At 34.4% G+C, this 19,400-nt stretch overlaps 1 protein-coding gene across 1 annotated transcript in view; it reads right to left on the minus strand.

The window, feature by feature from the left end:
- The window catches only part of LOC150100673 (rho guanine nucleotide exchange factor 17-like), a 425,511-nt gene that overhangs the window by 328,274 nt on the left and 77,837 nt on the right, over positions 1-19,400 (minus strand). Inside the window, exons 2-3 of the mRNA XM_090401857.1 lie at positions 18,892-18,969; positions 12,835-13,017 (exon numbers count right to left, since the gene is read on the minus strand). Coding sequence (XP_090257983.1) covers positions 12,835-13,017; positions 18,892-18,969 — 261 coding nt within the window. The remainder of the gene's footprint in view (positions 1-12,834; positions 13,018-18,891; positions 18,970-19,400) is intronic.

Below are 19,400 nucleotides of genomic sequence, written 5' to 3' on the forward strand. Positions count from 1 at the left end.
TAATAATAATAAAAGAATGAAACCGAAAGATTACCAAAACAAGACTTAAATTACAAACCATTAGGAAAAAGAAAACCAGGACATCCTCTTAAGAGATTCAACAATGACTTCTAATGCTGAAACAGGCCACCCTAGGCCTAAATCCTTCACAAGAATGATGATGAAACAAAGAATGTTCGTGAATGAGTAGTCTATTAATCCATCTACCTTTATGTAAGGGCCCAATTGCTTGTTATGGTCGAGTATGAAGGAATCTCCAGTTCAGTGACCAGAAAGTGATGATATTTGATTTGGAAAAACCAAAGTTCAAATGTTCTAGGAACCTTTTTAAAGGGCTTTTCAACCGAAGGTGAGTTAGCCGGTATCATATACAATTGGCAAGGCTTTTCTCCTGTAAAACAAGAAAATAACAGGCACACAATGAGTTTTACAGCCACTTTGTGTGTGTGTGTGTGTGTGTGTGTGTGTGTGTGTGTGTGTGTGTGTGTGTGTGTGTGTGTGTGTGTGTGTGTGTGCGTGCGTGCGTGCGTGCGTGCGTGCGTGCGCGCGCGCGTGTGTGTGCGTGCGCGCGTGTGTGTGTGTGTGCGTGCGCGCGCGTGCGTGTGTGTGTGTGTGTGTGCTCGATGTCTATCGAGCTAGCTACCTACTACGCTACGGATATTTCCAATAGCTTGAATAATGTAGTCAATTAAGGGTTAAATATTAAGGTAAAATAAAGTTTAATAAGGACATTGACTCACTAATATCCACTATTTAAATTAGATTTATTAATAAATTGAATTAAATCCGTTCCTTATAAATACTATTTATTAAATTTATTGATGAATCAATCCACATTAAATGCTAGCAATTTCGAGCCTTCATTGAACTCATTAATAAAAAAAAAAAAGTTGAGTTATATGACTGCTGATTAACAGTAATACATTTTGTTAATCAGTATTTATATTATTAATATGTATTCCTATACACGTCTCCATTCACCCTATCATTAGCTCCTCATTAATCCAAAAGTTGCCTCCATCACTCACTTTTTTTTTTTTTTTTTCCGTCTAAGAATGCTTCGTTTCGAAAGAGATGACGCGAAAAATGGTAAATATACGATCGCATTCGGAATGAAAACGTCGGGATCCCTTGAAAAAGTATTTATTTTGTAAGCACAAACTGCTTCATCAGTGATATGTAAGAGGCTAGACTTGGATGTCTTTGCACGCTTCCTAAATCTCTATATTTGTCTCTGGTCTCGGTTCCAATTTCTATTTAAGAAAGGAAAACAGAAGTCGTCTTTGTGTGTGTGTGTGTGTGTGTGTGTGTGTGTGTGTGTGTGTGTGTGTGTGTGTGTGTGTGTGTGTGTGTGTGTGTGTGTGTGTGTGTGTGTGTGTGTGCGCGCGCGCATTGATAATTGCACTGTGAAATTCTCAGTCGTTGACCACCCATGGAGTAATTACTATTTCGATGGTTGTAACCCTCGTGTCGTATTTTGCATCGCATTTCATCTTTATAGCTAGTTTCAAAAGTGCAAGTTGATTGACTCGAAAAGTATGCAGCCTCGAACCCAGTCTCGTAGTTACATCGCAATAATCTCGATGTGGAAAGTTTAAAAAAAATAATAATAATAATAAAAAAATGACTTAAAAGCGTTTTGTTTCAAGGTTAGCAAAATCCATTTACTTTGTCACCTGCTACCTTTTCATCACCACGCGCTGCACACTGACCCCCATCTGTCAATGTCAGATAATCTTCTCGCAGGAAATTTTCTCTGTGACCTTAGAGCCGTCGTCACAGTCGGCGGTCTCTTTTTAGCGATCCGCTCTTACCTCCTATGACAGAACTGTTCGCCGTGATATAAACCAATACCGTATGGGTCAACGGCGTTGCATGTAGGAAAAAGCGGAAAACTAACATCCTTTAATGATATATGTGCGAAGTGAAAGCAGACTGTAAGGAAGTCAACAGATCGCAATTTTTTCATTTTTTTTTTTTTTTTTTTTTTTAACTCACCGGTGTTAGCATCATCATTTACGTTTAATTTGTTGATTGTTACTAAGCCTACTTAAAAGATTTTCGAAATGACGTTTCCTTCAATAATTAACAACGTATCCTAGCAACCTTTTTTTTCTTAATCTTTCTGAGTCACACATCACTTTTAATAATGATAATGTCATACATTAAAATGTTATTGTTTTGAAGTAAATTCAACAAAAAAAATGAAAGAAATTGGCAATTGATTGTTTTTATTCTTTTTTGATAGAATGCACGTCATCATCTCATCTCATTCATTGTTACTTGATGTGTGTTTTATTATAAAATGTGAAACTGACACCGGTTTGACAACAATGGTTATGAAAGGAGGGTGAGGGGGGGGAAGAATGTGGTAATTGCAAAAATGAAAGGAACCGAAACAAGTAACATGCACACAATCATTCATTTCAATATACATATGTGCAAAAAAAGGGGAAAAAATCCATTTACAAAATTATAGAGCGCGTTAAATGTCAAAGAATGGTATGTTATTGAAGAATTATCTTGTAGCCAGTGACAATGATGATTAATAGACACTAAAACTACTTAAATTTATTAATTATAAGCAAACATTTCTTTTAAAGCCAATTACAAATAATAAAATCGATGTGCATTTCTGTACTCGTAATTTCTGGATCAAATGTAAATTGAACGGAATATAAACGCTCTATTTAACATAAATAAATAATTATTCGTTCCCCAGACAAACGAACATGAAATGAGAAATATTCTTGACATTTATTTTAGCTGTATTAAATATTCTGAAGTTAAAATTCACGACATTTCGAGAAACAAAGAGAACATTGGACGTGTGTCTTTGCTTTTCCACTCTATGCAGTTTCTGTTGAACTTTATATATCTGTTGACAGATCGGTTTTTTAAGTTTACCGCTATCTTAGAAGGGGAGTAAAAAAAAAAAAAAAAAAATACTTTTAAGAGCATGTGGGCGTCTTGGATTCTAGTCTGAACCGGAAAGGTTCGTTTATCAGAAGGGCATCTGTCTCAAAGAAACATCGCACGCACAAACACACGCATGCATGCACCTACCCGCATCTTTGGACAAGAAATCAATTTTAAGAATAAGTACATCCTGGATAGAACGCCAAGATATCTGCAACATACTTATTGGAGTTGAGTCATCAATGTCAACGTACTATTAGTCTCCTTTGGGTGAAAATGTGTCTGATTATTCATTCTCGACAGAACCAGAGCATTGACATTTCTATGTTTGTTTTTTTTTTCAACGTATCTTTATTACATGCTTAAAACAAGTTTTTTTTTTTTTTATCTAGTTATAATTTTTTTTTTCTCTTTCATTTTTGCTTTTTCTCCATAGACTGGTTCTTCTACTTATTCTACGATACTCAATGTGCAATTTCTCTTTGCTTCCTTATTTGAATACACACCTAGCAGTGTCTACCCCATGGTTATTATTTTATTTTATTTTTTTATTATTTTTTTATTTTAAATATATGAAATCCGTAACCAAACGTTAGCCGATTTTACTTCCGAGGAAGTTGACGAAGCTGTTCTATCTACTTCCGCCTAGGCTGGTTTTTAGTTTCGCATCAATGGCAATGCAAATGAAGGCACATCATTTAGTTAAAACGACATCTATGGAAACGCTCATAACAAATATTGTACAACAGACAGCAAATGATTAAGGTTTTTTTTTTTTTTTAATGTTGCACTCAATTCTTATGAATCCGATGCATCCGCACAAGGATAATGTATCACGCCTCCTATCGTTGGAAAGGACCCAAGGTATTTTTGCTTCCCAAGAGCGGAGCCTTTGGGGTGCCCTCGCCGGTAGAATTGTTGATATTCCAAATATTTTCGAATCAATCTGCGCCCCCCCCCCCCCAATATTTTGTCTCCCAGAGCGATGCTTGGTTCGCTTGTATGGTAGGGCCGGCCCTGCTAGGACGTGAAGAATCTTTATCGGGCCTCCAAGAAACTGTTGTTGTTGTTTTTTGTTTTTCCCACGAAACAGACAGACTAGCTAGAAGAACACACAGTTAACAAATAGAAAGTACTGGCTTTATAACCTTAGCTGCTTCTGCCGTGATTCCAAAAGAATAGCTGGAAGCAATTCTCTCATAGCTCTGTTTCCTAACTCCCGGATAGTGGAGTTATACACAGACCTTTCACTCTTTAAAAATATTCGAACAGATTACGTGCTAAAATCTGACTACTACTTTTCAGAACGTCAAATGAGAACTGAGATAATCCAATGAACGTCTTTCTGTGCTATCTGGTAATCTTCATGCTATGTATTCAGTTTGACAGCGTCAAGTTAGTTCAGGTGTCGTTTTAGACATATTTGAACTGCTTTTGTGAAAGCTATACAATTTACATCGTGTCATAAAGATAATTCAATTACCCTTAGGAGAGTATTATTTAATTTTTATTATGTTATTTTTTTTTTCATGGTGCATTGCTAACGATTTAATATCGTTCAATTATTGAACAGCCAAAAAAAAAAAAAATGAAGAACACGGGTCTGTAATTGTTAATTGATATATTATCGTATTTTGTCTAGTATTAATTCCTACTCAGTGATTATCTAACCTTGTTCGCTGTAATAGGTAAAAAAGGATAAGATGATGGTATTCCTCTATCGTGTCTCTGCTTTCTTAACTCTGTCACTGTCCGTTTATCCAAATGTCGTTTTGGTGAAGCGTCTTTAGATGCTCCGTTATCCCTATTACTCATCACTTGGAAGTTTTTTATTATTATTATTATCAATAGAGTCGAATTCTTTTTTTTTTTAGACTTAATAAAATAGATAAATAAAAAGTTTGCTGTTTTTGTCCATACTCCACCTCACACTTGCTGTTTGGACGAAATAGTAAAGATATTGAAAGAGATTTGTCAAGGAAGAAAATATATTGGATTAGAGGATGAAAAACAGTCAAATTCACCAAATTAAAAAAAAAAAAAATCAAAACTTCAAGTGTCAGAATTACTGAACTTATTGCATTAATTTCACATGCAAATAAAGTAATCCAATAAAGTAATCCAATAGAGACTGGAATACTTATACATTTTTTATATAAATCATTCAGTAATTTTTTTTTTTCATTAACCCTCAACCTTTTAACCCTGGGATCAACTCTGCGGTAACCTCATTTATCATTTAAAAAAAAACAAAAAAAAACACGTATTCTTCCGGTGATGTTGTTTTCTCCCATTTCCTTACATCTTTTGTTTACATGTTTTTCTTTGTCTTTCGTACCTTATCTCGTAAGATCTGTATTCATTGTCTAAACATTGAATGCAGATCTTACGAGATAAGGTACGAATTTGTTTGTTTCCCTGAAGTTTTATGTTCCTTCTTTCTCCGGTTATTTCAATAGCTTTTTCTGTAAGCCATTAACAATATTTCCTTCTCCCGTTGATTTAATTAAATTCTTTGCTTCTTCTCTCGTTCTATATTTCATTTCTTTCCAAAGGTCTTGTAAAACTCTTCCTGACTTATCCAAATTTTCCAACTTTCCAACTTCTAGTTTAAATGTGTCAGTTGTACGATTTTAGTAAAGTTCCCCATATATCACATTTCATAAAAAATCTGTCTGTTTTCAAAAAAACGCTATCATGCACGCATAAACACAAAGGAAGGTCTAACAAAATAGTCCTAAATATACGTGCGTAAGCTCTTGTCTTTGATATACACCTGAATATTAACACTGTATTGAAATGTGCAGAATTCCAAACGTTAAAAATTCTTTTTAGAGCTATTTGGAACGATCTACAATATCAAACACTTCTCCCTCTCCTTGCAAAAAAAAAAAAAAAATCAGTTCTTTTATTTCCTTAAGAATTCTTTGTAATAAGAAGGGTTTTTATGAGTCTAAAATTTTTGTGTCCTCAAATCCTTCCCCATATGCGAATATAATCACTAAAAGGCTGTAAAATTCTAAAGTGTCCATAATTACTGATTTTCACCTAATCTTTTTACATTGTGAATCTAACCTGACGTAAAAATAAATAAATAAATAAACAATAGTTAAAATATGTGATGCAACAATAGAAGTAGTGAAGAATAGAAATAGGTTAATTACCATGCCAACATGATAACAATGTATTGCACGTGTCACACCTCGCATTTACGTTAAATGTGGTATATAAGTTAATTATTTGAATTATATGTCATTTGCATTTGCCAGATATTTAATGTATTTTTATTATTGTTTAAAAAATAAATGAATTTGTGTTGACTGTTGCTCCGATATGTGCCCTATCGCTTCTAGGCCATTTGTATAATATATTAAATCTATAATTATTCTTTTACATTTACAATGAAAATGCAGTTTCTACAACACGGTGATATTGCAATAATATTTCATGCCGTGCAATACTTGTACGGGCGTTGAGCAAACTGAAATCCGTATGACTTGCAAAAAAAGATGTTCGGAGGGATAGCAACAAGTATTTGAAGCAAATTGAAGGGTTAAGAATTCACCGGAAAGCAGTCCAAAGTAGTGTCTACACGATTTCTCAATCTCCACTTGTTCTTAAAAAAGAACAAAAAAAAAAAAAAAAAAAGTGACCAGCTTCACTTGACACACATCATCTAATTGAAGCATTCGCAGATAGGCCCACGCTGTTTGTAGTCTCATTTAAGGGACGCCATGCACGCGACTTGCACACACGCACAGCTTATCGGGTGTTGCGCTGTAATATTCCGGTCTAGTCTGGGTGAGTCGTGATTTGTTCTTTTGGTGTTCTTCAACGAAGAATAAACAAAGGAGACTACTCGTGTGCAAAAGTCGTATCGAAGCTAGCCGTCTGTTGGGCCGTTGGAGAAGTCAATTAAGACCCGGATGACATCGTATCGCAGAGTGTTTTGTGATTTCAACATTTTCATAATTATTTAATTAACTAAATAAAAAAAATAAATAAATGAATAAACGAAACCACTTTTGGCGACAATCAATGAAAACGCAATTTCAAAAACCAACTCATTACGTTCGCACCTCTTTACAGACTTTTTCAAAAGCACACAAACAACGACAGTTAATTATAAGGTCATTTAATTAAAAATACGCGTTAATTACTACAAAATTTCAACTTGACATTTGATAATAAACATGCTTATTCCGTAAATCAAGGATTGTGTTATTCTTTAGTGACCTTCGTTATCGAGTGAACTATAATGTGGAAATGAACAAGTTAATACATGCATCAACTAGTGAAAGCTATGACGTACATCTTTATTATGACGTAATAATGGCGTTGATTAATGAGCCAAAACTTGATGTGATAAATTCACATTTCTGTTGAACTTCTAATTGATCGTCACAATCAAGTTACAATTAATTGTTGGGAAACAATTGGGATACAAACAATTGTTGGGAAATAAAATTTCCCGACAATAGACAAAACTTTTTTTTTTTTTCCTATTCCTGTCCATAACATGACAAATCTTTATCGGGTCTCTTTCGACTAAAGGTGAGTTAGCCGGTCTCATACAGAAATAGAGGGTTTTTGGTCCCTCAAAACAGGAAAACCGGTCCCTTGAACACACACGGATTTACAGCCATGAATTCTTACGACAATATGTGGAAGAGATAGGGTCCTCACCACTTCGTTACGCCCGTTAATCATCGTCACATCATGGTAGTTCACCTCCTAGATAGGAGACGACACTTGAATGGGGATTACTTGTGTAACGAAGATATACGTGTTACACCCAAGAATCTTCTTACATCTGCAGTCGTCCATCTAGAATGGAAACTTCCGATAGAAGTTCTATGTAATCCCTGCTGATTGAAGACCAGAAAGAGATGGGATATATATTACCTTCTAGCTAACGATGTATGGTAATATATTCCATCTTTGGATGTGGGTGCTACAACAAACAAAATACTCCCATCTAGCAATGTCATATACTTCCATCGCTACTACTAGATGGAAGACATCATGAAAAACATTCAGGTCAGATCTTTGAATATCTAGATTAGTAAAACCAAAAAAAAAAAAAAAAAGTTAACTTGAGTGCCTTGTTTTCAATAACTTTCTTGTTCAACCTTTTTGCACCTTTGTTCGGAGTCAAAACTTCTCCCTTAGAATATAAGGGAGAAATGATAGTAGTTTTCGTTAAGAAATAAGCAGTGTATTTATTTGTCAAGAAAGCTATCCTTTCTTGACAAAAGTAGACGGTTCGCAAAAAAAAAAAAAAAAAAAAAAAAACTTACGAGTAAAATGCAAATTTGTCAGCCATATATCTGAGCAGAATAGATATTTCATTACGCTGTATTATCAGCAGCAATGAGTAATACGTAACGGTAGGGACAATTTTTTTTTTTTTTTCATTATATTACAGAGACGGGTCATCTCGCGGGAAATTTTCGTATGCTAATTTTCCCCAAGATAATAAGCAAATAAATTTGTGACAGGCCACACGCTTTGATTTTTACTTACATCGGAATTAAAACCGGACTGGCGGACGTTGCTAAGCAACAGCCTGTCACATAATATTCGCTTTAATTATCTTTTCCAGTGGTAGGTGGTAATAATTAGCACCGCTTCTATACCGCGGTCTCGAGACTCGGAGAACGAGGAAAACAGCATATTGAAAGAGGATAGGTCCAGCAGAGAATTAAAGTAAGTTATCATTAATAATATCACCAAACTAATGTTGAAGGATCTGGGTTAATCGCACACCGACACATGTTCGCGTTGTAAGGCGTAGGAATTAAATCAACAAAATGGAACGAGGACAAGTAGGAGGACTTTCATCGTGATTAAAACAATAATTCTAAAAAAAAAAAAAAAGGAAAACTTAATGCGAAAAAATGAGCGACGGAATGGGTTTTGAGGAAAATAATAAGAGTTTGCGAAAAGTTATGTCTTCAGGTTAGTTGAAGATCATTTTTATCACTCAGTCCGAACCACCATCTACCCATCTGAGGTCTCTGAAGTAGCTTGAAAAAGTTCTGTGTTTGTTGTCTCAAGCAGTTTCCAATTACGTAACCTTTAATCCACTGCCACAGGACCGCTCTATATGTACACTAAGTTGAAATAAATATTAGGACAGTACTGTATTTCAGAGAAACCTACTTTGCACATACCCGAAGAATGTGTAGACATGCCTTTAGTCCTGATCACTTTCTTGGTTCGTTCACTACTAGTTCTTCACAATATCCAAGTATTTTGGATTATTCGTCCCTTCGCTACGACCACTAACTTACTCATCCATTGCTTTTAGACGTATTGGTTTGACTCTCAGTCGATTTCCAGTTAATCTTAAAGGTTCTATAGGATTGTGATCAGCACTCTATACATGTTAGTCAAGCCTTGTCAACGTTTTTTTTCTTAAACCATGCTGCAATAGTACCTGTTCATTAAATTGTCCAGGAAGTGTTGCACCATGGGATGTGCAACACTTCTGGACAATTTAATGAACGGCAAGTCTATGCGAGGCTCAAGACACTTCCGCACCAAAATTCATAGTTAAGATGTGCTCTGGCATAAGATATTCTCTACGCAAAACCCACACTCTCCCACATGACTGAAAAAGGGTTTATGCATGATTTACCTCTCCAAATCATGGACTTCCAAATCTCTACGAGCAGCTACGATGTTTTGTTTCTTTATGCCAGCATAGTGTAGTCCGTGTTGTTGAGTGCTATGATTGACGTGTGCAGATTGTGCATATCATTACAGTGTCCCTACTAATGGAAACTTTGGTAAGAATTTTGAACTCATCGTTCTTGGTTCAAAGACTGCCATTAGACCACCAAAATTTCATTTCTATCCACCCTTCCGAGTACTCTTTAGTTCCTTGAATATGTGAGGTAGAAGCTTGATGCTTCTACCTCACATATTCCTCTGATAGAGTTGATTCTGGGTGGGACATTCTTTTAAGCCATGGGTACTGCATTTTATGATAACACCACTTTCGAAGTCTATAAAATATTCTTCACTAAGTCATATAGTATCAGTATACAGATGCAAGCTTGACTCTAGGATACGTATATCTGTTTATCATATATGGTATCAAGCATACAAATGTGCCATCAGGAATACACATCAGTATATTTCATTCAAATACAGTGTCCCAGTACTGATTTCAATCCCTTATGGATTTCAAAAGTTTCGTGAGTTGAAATGTCATAAAGAAACGAGATTAATGGGTGTTGCATGTAGTTGCGGTATGTTTAGTCTCGTTATGAAGTGAATCCAGTTTCCAAGTAATGATGCACCAGAACATTACATAGTCATTTTAAAACGAACCATTCTCTGGATTCGCAGTGAAGTGCAACACACACATGGCAATCACAGAGGCATATTTGAAGTCTAATATAACATGTAAACGGACCGAAACAACTGATGCAGGTTAATAGATATAGTTACTCTGGCTCCAAGGTCTTAAAGTGTCCTTGCCTTAATTCTAAACAACCCAATTCAACCCGCATGAAACTTGTATTCACCCAATTGTATGCAATCCTAACATAATCTTCATTCGTTAGTACAGGGAGACCTGTCGTGATTTACTTGGTAGATGCGTCCATGGCATGATTGGAGACATAAATGCTTCTAGATCGGAAATGTAGAAGCATTCTTTAAGTACGTTTATGGCATTAAGGTAAGTTGATAAACGACTGTTACTTAATAAACAAAGGGCAAGGAGATCAGTGCGACATCACATTTACTAGAAGTTACAAATTAAAATAACTGAAGCCGGAAAAAAATGTATTTTGGTAGTCGCGTACAGCGATAGTTATTGCCATCCTATTTAAAAAAAAAGCAGACTTGTTGGAGTATTTTTTTTTTTTTTTTTTTTTTTACCGTTTGCCTGTCTCAGAAGCTCAGTTGATAAAAGCACTCCCTTTTCTTTACCGCTTGGAGTTCGAATCCCTCGTAATATATGGATGTTTGGAAAAGCCTGCTCTACAATAACTTCTATAATTCCTTGAGTTTATGTTTTATTTATTTTTTTTTCTTCGTCTGTTCTCCAATTGTTCTTGACAGACCAACATGACGTCATTTATAAAAATGATCTAAGAGCCTTCTCATTAGATCGAACATAGGAGACCGATTAATTCTCCAGGCGCTAATATAACTGATCATAAAACCTATCAAATTTCACGGTGTTTGTCTTTACTAACGTATTTGTTGCAATGCATGTTTCAATTTCTGTATTTTATTCAAACTAGCTTAATAAGTACTGTCTCTTACAGCTACCGAAATTCTTTTCTCTCATCTTCGTTGTTTACTTACATTTCTGAAATCAATAGCTTTGTTTGAATTTTCTTTTTTTTATTTTAGTCGCAAGTTTCAACACAAAATCAATTGGATCAGAGTTAGCAGAAAGAGCAACCAGTCGACAAATAGAGGCAGCACTCCATGCTCGCCGAAGATTTTTTTTTTTTTTTAGTGAAAAGCGATCTCACTCCGTCATTGTCAATTACAAGGGAGAGAAAAATACTTCGGTTCTTGTCAAAGAATTCGATTGCAGAAAACTCGTAGTAACAGAAAGAGACGGTGACCGAACAAAAAATATCCAACCGATACTCTCTTAGTATTGCTTGAAGAAATATTCTGGTTTATTATTAACGAATAAGCTATCTTCTTCGAAATTTTAACATTTTTTATAGCCTACATAATTAAAAAAATACAAAAACAGGTGATTAGGCTCTAATAATTTATTTTTTAACAAAGTATATTTCTTTAGAAGCGAATTTAAACCAAAAGAAACTTCGGTTTTAATGTCCCAAGGTGCTCAAATTTAAAATTCTTCCCACGTTCAAAATTCTATAAATGGGTAGAAATTTATGAACGTCAAATATCTAACTTACAAAAGCCAAGAAACATCTAAGCAACAGGTGAAGGAGAAAAACGCAGGTGTGATAAAACCGACAACACCTCCAGAAAACGAGTTGAGTAGCCTGAAGAGCTAGACAATTGGTAGTGAAAGAAGTTCAACTTTGTTATAGCTAACAACATAAAAAATTAATGGTAAGGGTGGAGAAAAAAGACAACGTCAGAATTACAAGTAGATAAACAAAACAGGGAGTGGAAGGGTGCTACTGTGGACGAGTACGATTGAATTTTCATATCTGATACAGCAAGTAAAATAAAGTGTGATGAGCAAATACATCACTGAAGCAACAGATATTCGTATGGTAACTTTGTTTTTTCTACTTGGAGTAGCTTATTGATGGCTTCATGGTACGTGCACCTGTATCTGGTTTATGGTGCTCATTATTCTTCCAAACCAGGATATGGGTGGATGGTCAATGAAGGTGAAATAAAAGTTAAATGGAGAGCTAGTGGATAAGTCGATTGCCTAAACAACACACCTTTCTCCCCTGTCACTTCAACTTACAAATAACTCCTCCCCTCTTTCACAAACAAACATGTAATTATTATGATACGATGATTTATCTTATGCAATTGAAAAAGGTATAAAGTGGGAGTTAAGACGCAGGATGTTCCACAGAAACAGAAAGAAAATATGTACTATGAAAAGAACTACTTCAGGAGCACAAGGTATACATTAGTAGTGGTTAGGAGTTCTGTACACTTAAGATAATAAATTACCATGTGCCAACACACAACTAATAGCATAGTCGAACTGTCCGTGATGCTATAATTCTAATACATTTTTTTTTTCAACCTGTGGTTCACTGCCATCTATCACGTTGTAGGATTTAAATAATTCCAAACCCACCTTTGAATCATTGATGTTGGCAGTCAAGTTTTGAATAACTATTGATATATCATGATCGGTCTTCTAAATGAAATAACTTATAAACATTATTATTCAATTGATTATTATTCAAATTGAAATGTCTAGATACTCACGGCTTCGATGAATATATCTCCTACTTTTTGTTTATTGTCCCAGCTAGTCAGCCTCTGTCGTAGAAGTTCCAAGAAGGGCTCGTGGTGGTTAAGGATATCGGGGATCTGATAAAATATTTCATCCACCACAGACGAGTCGATAACACCTGAATAAGTGGCACTCTTCAGTGGCTTCATGTATTTCTGTATAAAAAAAAAAATATAATAATGAAAAAACAAAAAAAAAACGTTATCGCAATGCAGAGTCGTATTATTATCATTTATAGAGCATGTATTGCAATTTTATAATGAGGATTTGTAAACTTAAGTGTTATATTTGAATTACATTTTTTTTAATTAAAATGGATCATATGATGACGTCATAATCAGGAAGAATAAAGTTTTGTTATGGTTGGAGCAGCATAGTTGAGCAGTCCGTATATAAACTGTGACGCAGTACAACGCAACTCTAATATGCTGCGTTCTCCGTATTATCCTATCACAACTATATTGATTACACTTCTCTTCCCCCAACACATTTTTTTATATACTTCTCTCCCCTCAGCATACATAACTCGTTTATTTTCCGAACTACATGCTTCTTTAAATCGACAATTATACTTTCAAATGCGTTGAATGGAAAAACGTGATAGATGGGAATGTTAATGTGGAATACATAATTTTGTTACGTTTTTGTTGCTGTGTTATTTTCTTTGCCATTTTCTCCACATTTATTTATTTCTTCCTTTTTTTTTTTTTTTTGATGGCTCACTCCGCTTGGTTTTCGAAAAAAAAAAAAAAAATTCTACTGCATACCATCCCGGATACTTGTATACAGTATTTACATAACATTTACGGGTTTCGCACTTTTCACTTTAAAAAAAAAAAAAAAAATTCAGTGCGTTGGATTGATAATGAAAATCTAGCAGTTGATCGCTACTCCTTCTTTGGCCATTTTTTTTTGCGAAGGGTTATCGAGGCATAGAAATGATTTTTATCACCTGATGTGATGCCATCACCTTTCCAGGCTAATCTAACCCACGATATTAATGGGCTATAGCCTCCAACCTTTTCACAGATGGTGTTCCTAAAATTAAGAAATAATAATAATAAAAATTAAACCAATTCGCGATAGATGTCGCGTTTTACATCTCAAACACTTCTACCATCATTCAATAGGCCTAACATCGCCCTATCGGTTCGTTTTCTCTTTATATGAACAATATAAACGTGTACACATAATCTGTTAAGTGCTTTGTATGCATTCCTCCAATAATTATTTAGCTAGTTACAGAAAAGAATTCTAGTGAACGCCACCTATAGAATTTTGAAGGAACTTTTTTTTTTAAAGCCTTTACTCCCTGACTCCACCCTCTTCTCTTAAATGTCTTGTGAAATATGATATGGCATCTTCGAGGAGGTCACTGACTCCAAATCCACCGACCAATAGCGTTGGCATGGAGGCCACTTAAGATAGATCGGCAACGAATACGTCACGCGACACACAGACGTACGCGGTTTCCTTTACACAATTTACGGTGGCAGGCAGTAAATAAAAGACCTACGACCACATCACTAAGACGGAGCAGCGCGCTTTACAAAGATGACAGTATAATACCGTTTTATCGGATTAGTGGATTCGAATATCCCAACCCAAAGATGGTTTCCTGTTTATCTGCGAATCTTTACCATCCTCTAATCTTTCTTTCCATTATACGTTTTTTTTTTTTTATTATTCGTTTAATTAATTTTTTTTTTCGCTCTTTGTATCTTTGTCATTTTTCATTTCTTCCATTCTGTAGGTTTGCCTTTCTCTTTTCATTTTAATCTTCGTTTTCTACCTTTTCTCTCATTTGTCTCTATTTTTTCTTTCTCTCTTTTTCTATCTTTTTTCTTTTTCTCATTTTCTTTTATACTTGCTATGATCTTTCCGTTTTAAATGAATTTTATTTATTGAAAGATGTTAGGAACAGCAGCTGTAGTCAAAGACAGCAGAACAACCGATAACATTCTTTCTATTTGTTGATTATTGAAGCTCTCCAATTAATCATAGATGTAGACATAGCGTCCACGCTCGATTTGTTCGAAGATGTAATTCCGTTGTGATTTGAGTTCAACGAAGTTTAAGGTGATGTGCGCAAAGTATTCCCAACTTCCCAACTAATTCTTTCTCTCATTTGGGAATATAAACCGATAAAGTTAATTTTTATCGCTTTTAGTAGTTCTAAGAGAGAGAGAGATCGCGTAAGAGTGAACATTCAATAAACTCTGTAGTAATGACAGAAAAATATCTGCAGATTGAGTCCACTAGTATAATTAATCTTTATTAGATTAGCCGCATATTAAAAACAACGCTAGGTGGCGCTTTTAAGTAGCGCTGGTTTATCGTCTGTTTCTGAAAGCCTAAGTAATGTTCGCATAACAGATTATGTTTGTAGGACTTAGTTTTACAGTTAAAAAAATGCTGGAAATAAATGACTTATATTTTTATGTGTTATCTTTACGACCTGGACCTTGTCTATCGTCTCGATGAAGCAGAATCTCTCTTTAACTTGTTAAATATATATATATATATATATATATATATTTAACGCGAAACTTTGAAGTAGTAATTAGCCTAACGTCTATAAAAATCTTATTTGAATTATTAAGCATACAGTGCATTCTGCTTTCTACGTTGTAAGCTTTTTTTTTTTTTCCTTTGGTTCTTCTGCATTTAAAACTCTGAATCGATCTATGAATCTGTATGAGAAATACCGAAATACGAAAATAAACATACAGAATGCGAAATGAAACTTTTACTCCAAAACAACTCTTACACAATTTGATATTACTTTATAGACGTGTAAAATATTGTCCTTATGTGTTAATAAAGATTTCAATGTCAAAAATTGCTCTACCGAAGTATTTTTTAATAAGTCAAAAATAAATCGAATCCCGAAGAAAAATGTCCTAAAATATTTGGTGAGAAATATTTTTTTTTTTTTTTTAATAAACCAAGTTATCCCGGATGTTCAATTACTTCTATCTACGAACAATTTTTTACTAATTCTTTTCTGAAACACTAAAACAGCATTGTCGAGGACAATGTAGATTAACAGAATTAACTTAATGTTTAGGATTAATTAAGGATTAATTAATCCTTAATTGCAATTAATAGTGACTCGAGAAACACAACACAGTTTTGATTAAGGCAAATCCAGTCTAGATCTCGTAGAAAATGCGATGTTTTTTTTTTTTTTTTTTTTTTTTTTACCAGCTAATACGACTAGCATTTTCGTATTTGCTAAGAAATAAAATAAAAGCAAAGAAATCTTGTGGATTGAGGAGACTGGATTAAGGATAGCAAAAATAGTGACTGAGAAAGAATGAAAATAGCACAAATTAGCTTCGTTTTCTGTGATTTTTCATTTTTATTTTTATATTTTATCCCAAGTATAGTTAGGGAAACGCTGTTCTATTTTACAATACCAAAAATGGAGTGAGAAAATACCCCCCCCCCCCTTCTGCCTATCCTTTCTTCTGCTTCTGTGCTTGATTTTGTCTATCGTAATCAGATTACTTGCTTTTTTTGTTTATTTTAAATGTCAATTCCTTCATCTGTATTGATTTGAATTCCCAATCATTTTTAATAGAATAATCAACAGAAGAGGATGTGAATTATTTTGAAATACAAAGTATATCAAGTATTTGTTTTTAAAATTTGTTATTGTTTTTATTTCAAGCATTCGTTGAAATTTTTACAAAATACAAACGTAGAGAAATGTCAACATAATAAGCTTTGAATACGCATGCATTTGACAAAAACAAACTTCAGATGGAATCAATAAAGAAGTCTTACAAGACAACAGTAAAATATAATGGACATTCCTCAGAGACTGCAAATAAAAAGAAAAGCGGTAAAAAAAATAAAATAAAATAAAATAAAATAAAATAAAAAATCTTAACGAAACAAAACTGATCTGCATCCAGCAAGACATGAGAAGACTTATTACATAAACAAATTCGATTATGAGTCAGAGAAAGGAAATATTTTAATATGTTACCATGACAACCTGAAAATTAGCTTGAGTAGACCATTTATTAAACTGAAAATTTGCCAAATCAGTAGCAAGTAGATGCTCTGTTGCGCAACAAATAATGCATGGAAGCACGCGCGTGAGTGTGTTGCAGCAGCAGGAAGTTCGTTAAAAATAAAATAAATGATCCAGAGGTTTAGAAAAGAATGACAAGGTTAGACATGCTCGTCTTATCTAATATAATCACAAAGAAGAGAAAAGAAACGAAGAAAGAAATGAAAGGTAAGAAAAGGGAAATTGAGATTCCTTGGGTGTGTGGGTGTTGCTTACGAAGCCTACCTCCCCATTGAGAGCAACGATGGATTTACGAAGTAAAACTCAACAGAGGGGAAAAAAAAGGGGAGGGGGATGAGAGGTTAGAAGTAGTTGTATCTTATCGTTACCTATCTCGACGTATTGCCACACTAATGGACAATAACAAAAATGCTTATTTTTCTTCTCCTGCCCAATCCGCCTTCAAAATGATGAAGAACGACTTTTGCTAAACAGATAAGGATTATAATGAGACATTTTTCATCGCTGGCATTGAAACAATGTTATTAGTAGATGCATTAAGGCAGTTGCACTAAAGAGATTGTATCTACAACACGTTTGCTTGAGTACCAGAACGAAAACAACTTGGACTAAATGCGAAGAACTCTGCTTCTGTAGAAGCTATTTTTTTTTTTTTTTACATAATTCCTGATTCGATTCTGAATTGAAACAGAATTGTGTGAAAATAAAAACGCCCATAGAATTCATATACATACGGAACCAATTTACAATTAAATAAGTATAAATGTTCTTGAGGCAAAAAAAAAGAAACTACCAAACATAATAATAAAATTTTAAAATTAATTCTTCATGATACGCAGCGCCTATCGACCAACCAGTTCTAGTTAAGAACTGGGATTTGTAAACGCAATTTAAGGAAAACTAAAGACATCTTGTAGAACTCCACTTTGTCTTCGTTGCTCGAAACAATAAAGGAGAAATAGTCAAAGTTTTAAGAGAATGTTGCCATTACTGGAATGAAAAATTAACGAAGAGTAAACAGTCACCGAAACTGAATTTCTTTTAATCTTACAAGAGACGGAAAAAAGCAAACGAAAAGTCAAAGGTTAACACAGTTAACTACGAATACTCCTAACTGTTCACAGAGAAAAAGAGTTGATTTTTATATATTACGGACTTAATCAAATTTATGCAAGAGAAAATTTTAAAAATTGCAAAATTTTAATCTGAAAATTAAATATCAGAAATATTGAGTTTATTTTTTTTTTCTATTTCTATGATTCGGGAGAATCATAGAAATGGAATAAATAAGCAAACTTTTCTCCTTGAAAATGTGTACGTATTCGAATTAAATTTTATTTTATCGCCCAATTTCTTAATGAAATTTGCATAATTAATTTTACAGAGGAGGAACTCATTTAATTCATTCTAATTTTTAGCTTCAATCCACTACTGTGCTCTCTCATCGATGCTGTTATCCATTAAGTGGATTTCCACATCACGTCTTCGTAATTCACTTAACTTTTAAAAACGTATAAGTTGATGTAATTACGTTAAACAGAATCGCATTTTAATATTTTTGTTTTCTTCAATACCTTCAGCGTAAGAGTTTGGAATCCGTATGTATATCACTGTAGTGGTTCACATCCACGCTATTCTCAATTTCAATACCTTTACACTCCACTCTGATACACACACACACACACACACACACACAAACAGGACAGCTGATACACAGTTAATAGGGCGTTCGCGAGACGCTAAAGCGAAACGATTTTAAGCACTGATGACTTCCTGGTGTGTGCTCAAAACCGGATAATCAGCCTAGCAGGAGACAGACTACGGTTATACTTGACATCAAAGAAGGTCGTGGGAGGGTAAAACAGAAGTTTACCAGACCCATTCGTAACTTAATCGTGGGCCGCTCTCACGTAAGTGCGGTCTGCAGTTACGGGGGGGGGGGGTTCTAAATTTAGCAAAAAACCATATCTAACACCGTACTTACATTAACAAGAATTTGTAGCGATTCCACGTAAGACCTCTCCGTATCGAAAAGCTCGCCAACGACATGGGTTCTTGTATCCTGAAAAGGAAGAACAAACTGGTTTTTAGTGGGAAATAAATACTTAGAAATAAACGGGAATGTTAAAAAAAAAAGTGCTTCAAAAGATTTTTTTTTTTACATATTATAACAATGGTTTATTTTAAACTACTCAGCAAGTGTCATTAACAATTATTGTTCAGCAGCCCATAGTAACTCTGTTGGTTACTATGGTTACCATTTTCCATATTATAACAATGGTTTTTTTAACTACTCAGCAAGTGTCATTAACAATTATTGCTCAGCAGCCCATAGTAACTCTGTTGGTTACTATGGTTACCAAAAAGGTTTTGCTACGAGTGGTACTTAATTGTTTAGCTTGCTAGTCTTTTACTAACTAAACTAACTGGAAGATTTTCAAATTAGAAATGCTAAATTCATCATTTTAAACATCCATATAACAGTGGCGCAGT

Source organism: Typopeltis vanoorti, chromosome 12 (genome assembly GCF_054136105.1).
Source record: "Typopeltis vanoorti isolate ZY-2024b chromosome 12, IOZ_Tvanoo_1.0, whole genome shotgun sequence".
Taxonomy (NCBI): Eukaryota; Metazoa; Arthropoda; class Arachnida; order Uropygi; family Thelyphonidae; genus Typopeltis; species Typopeltis vanoorti.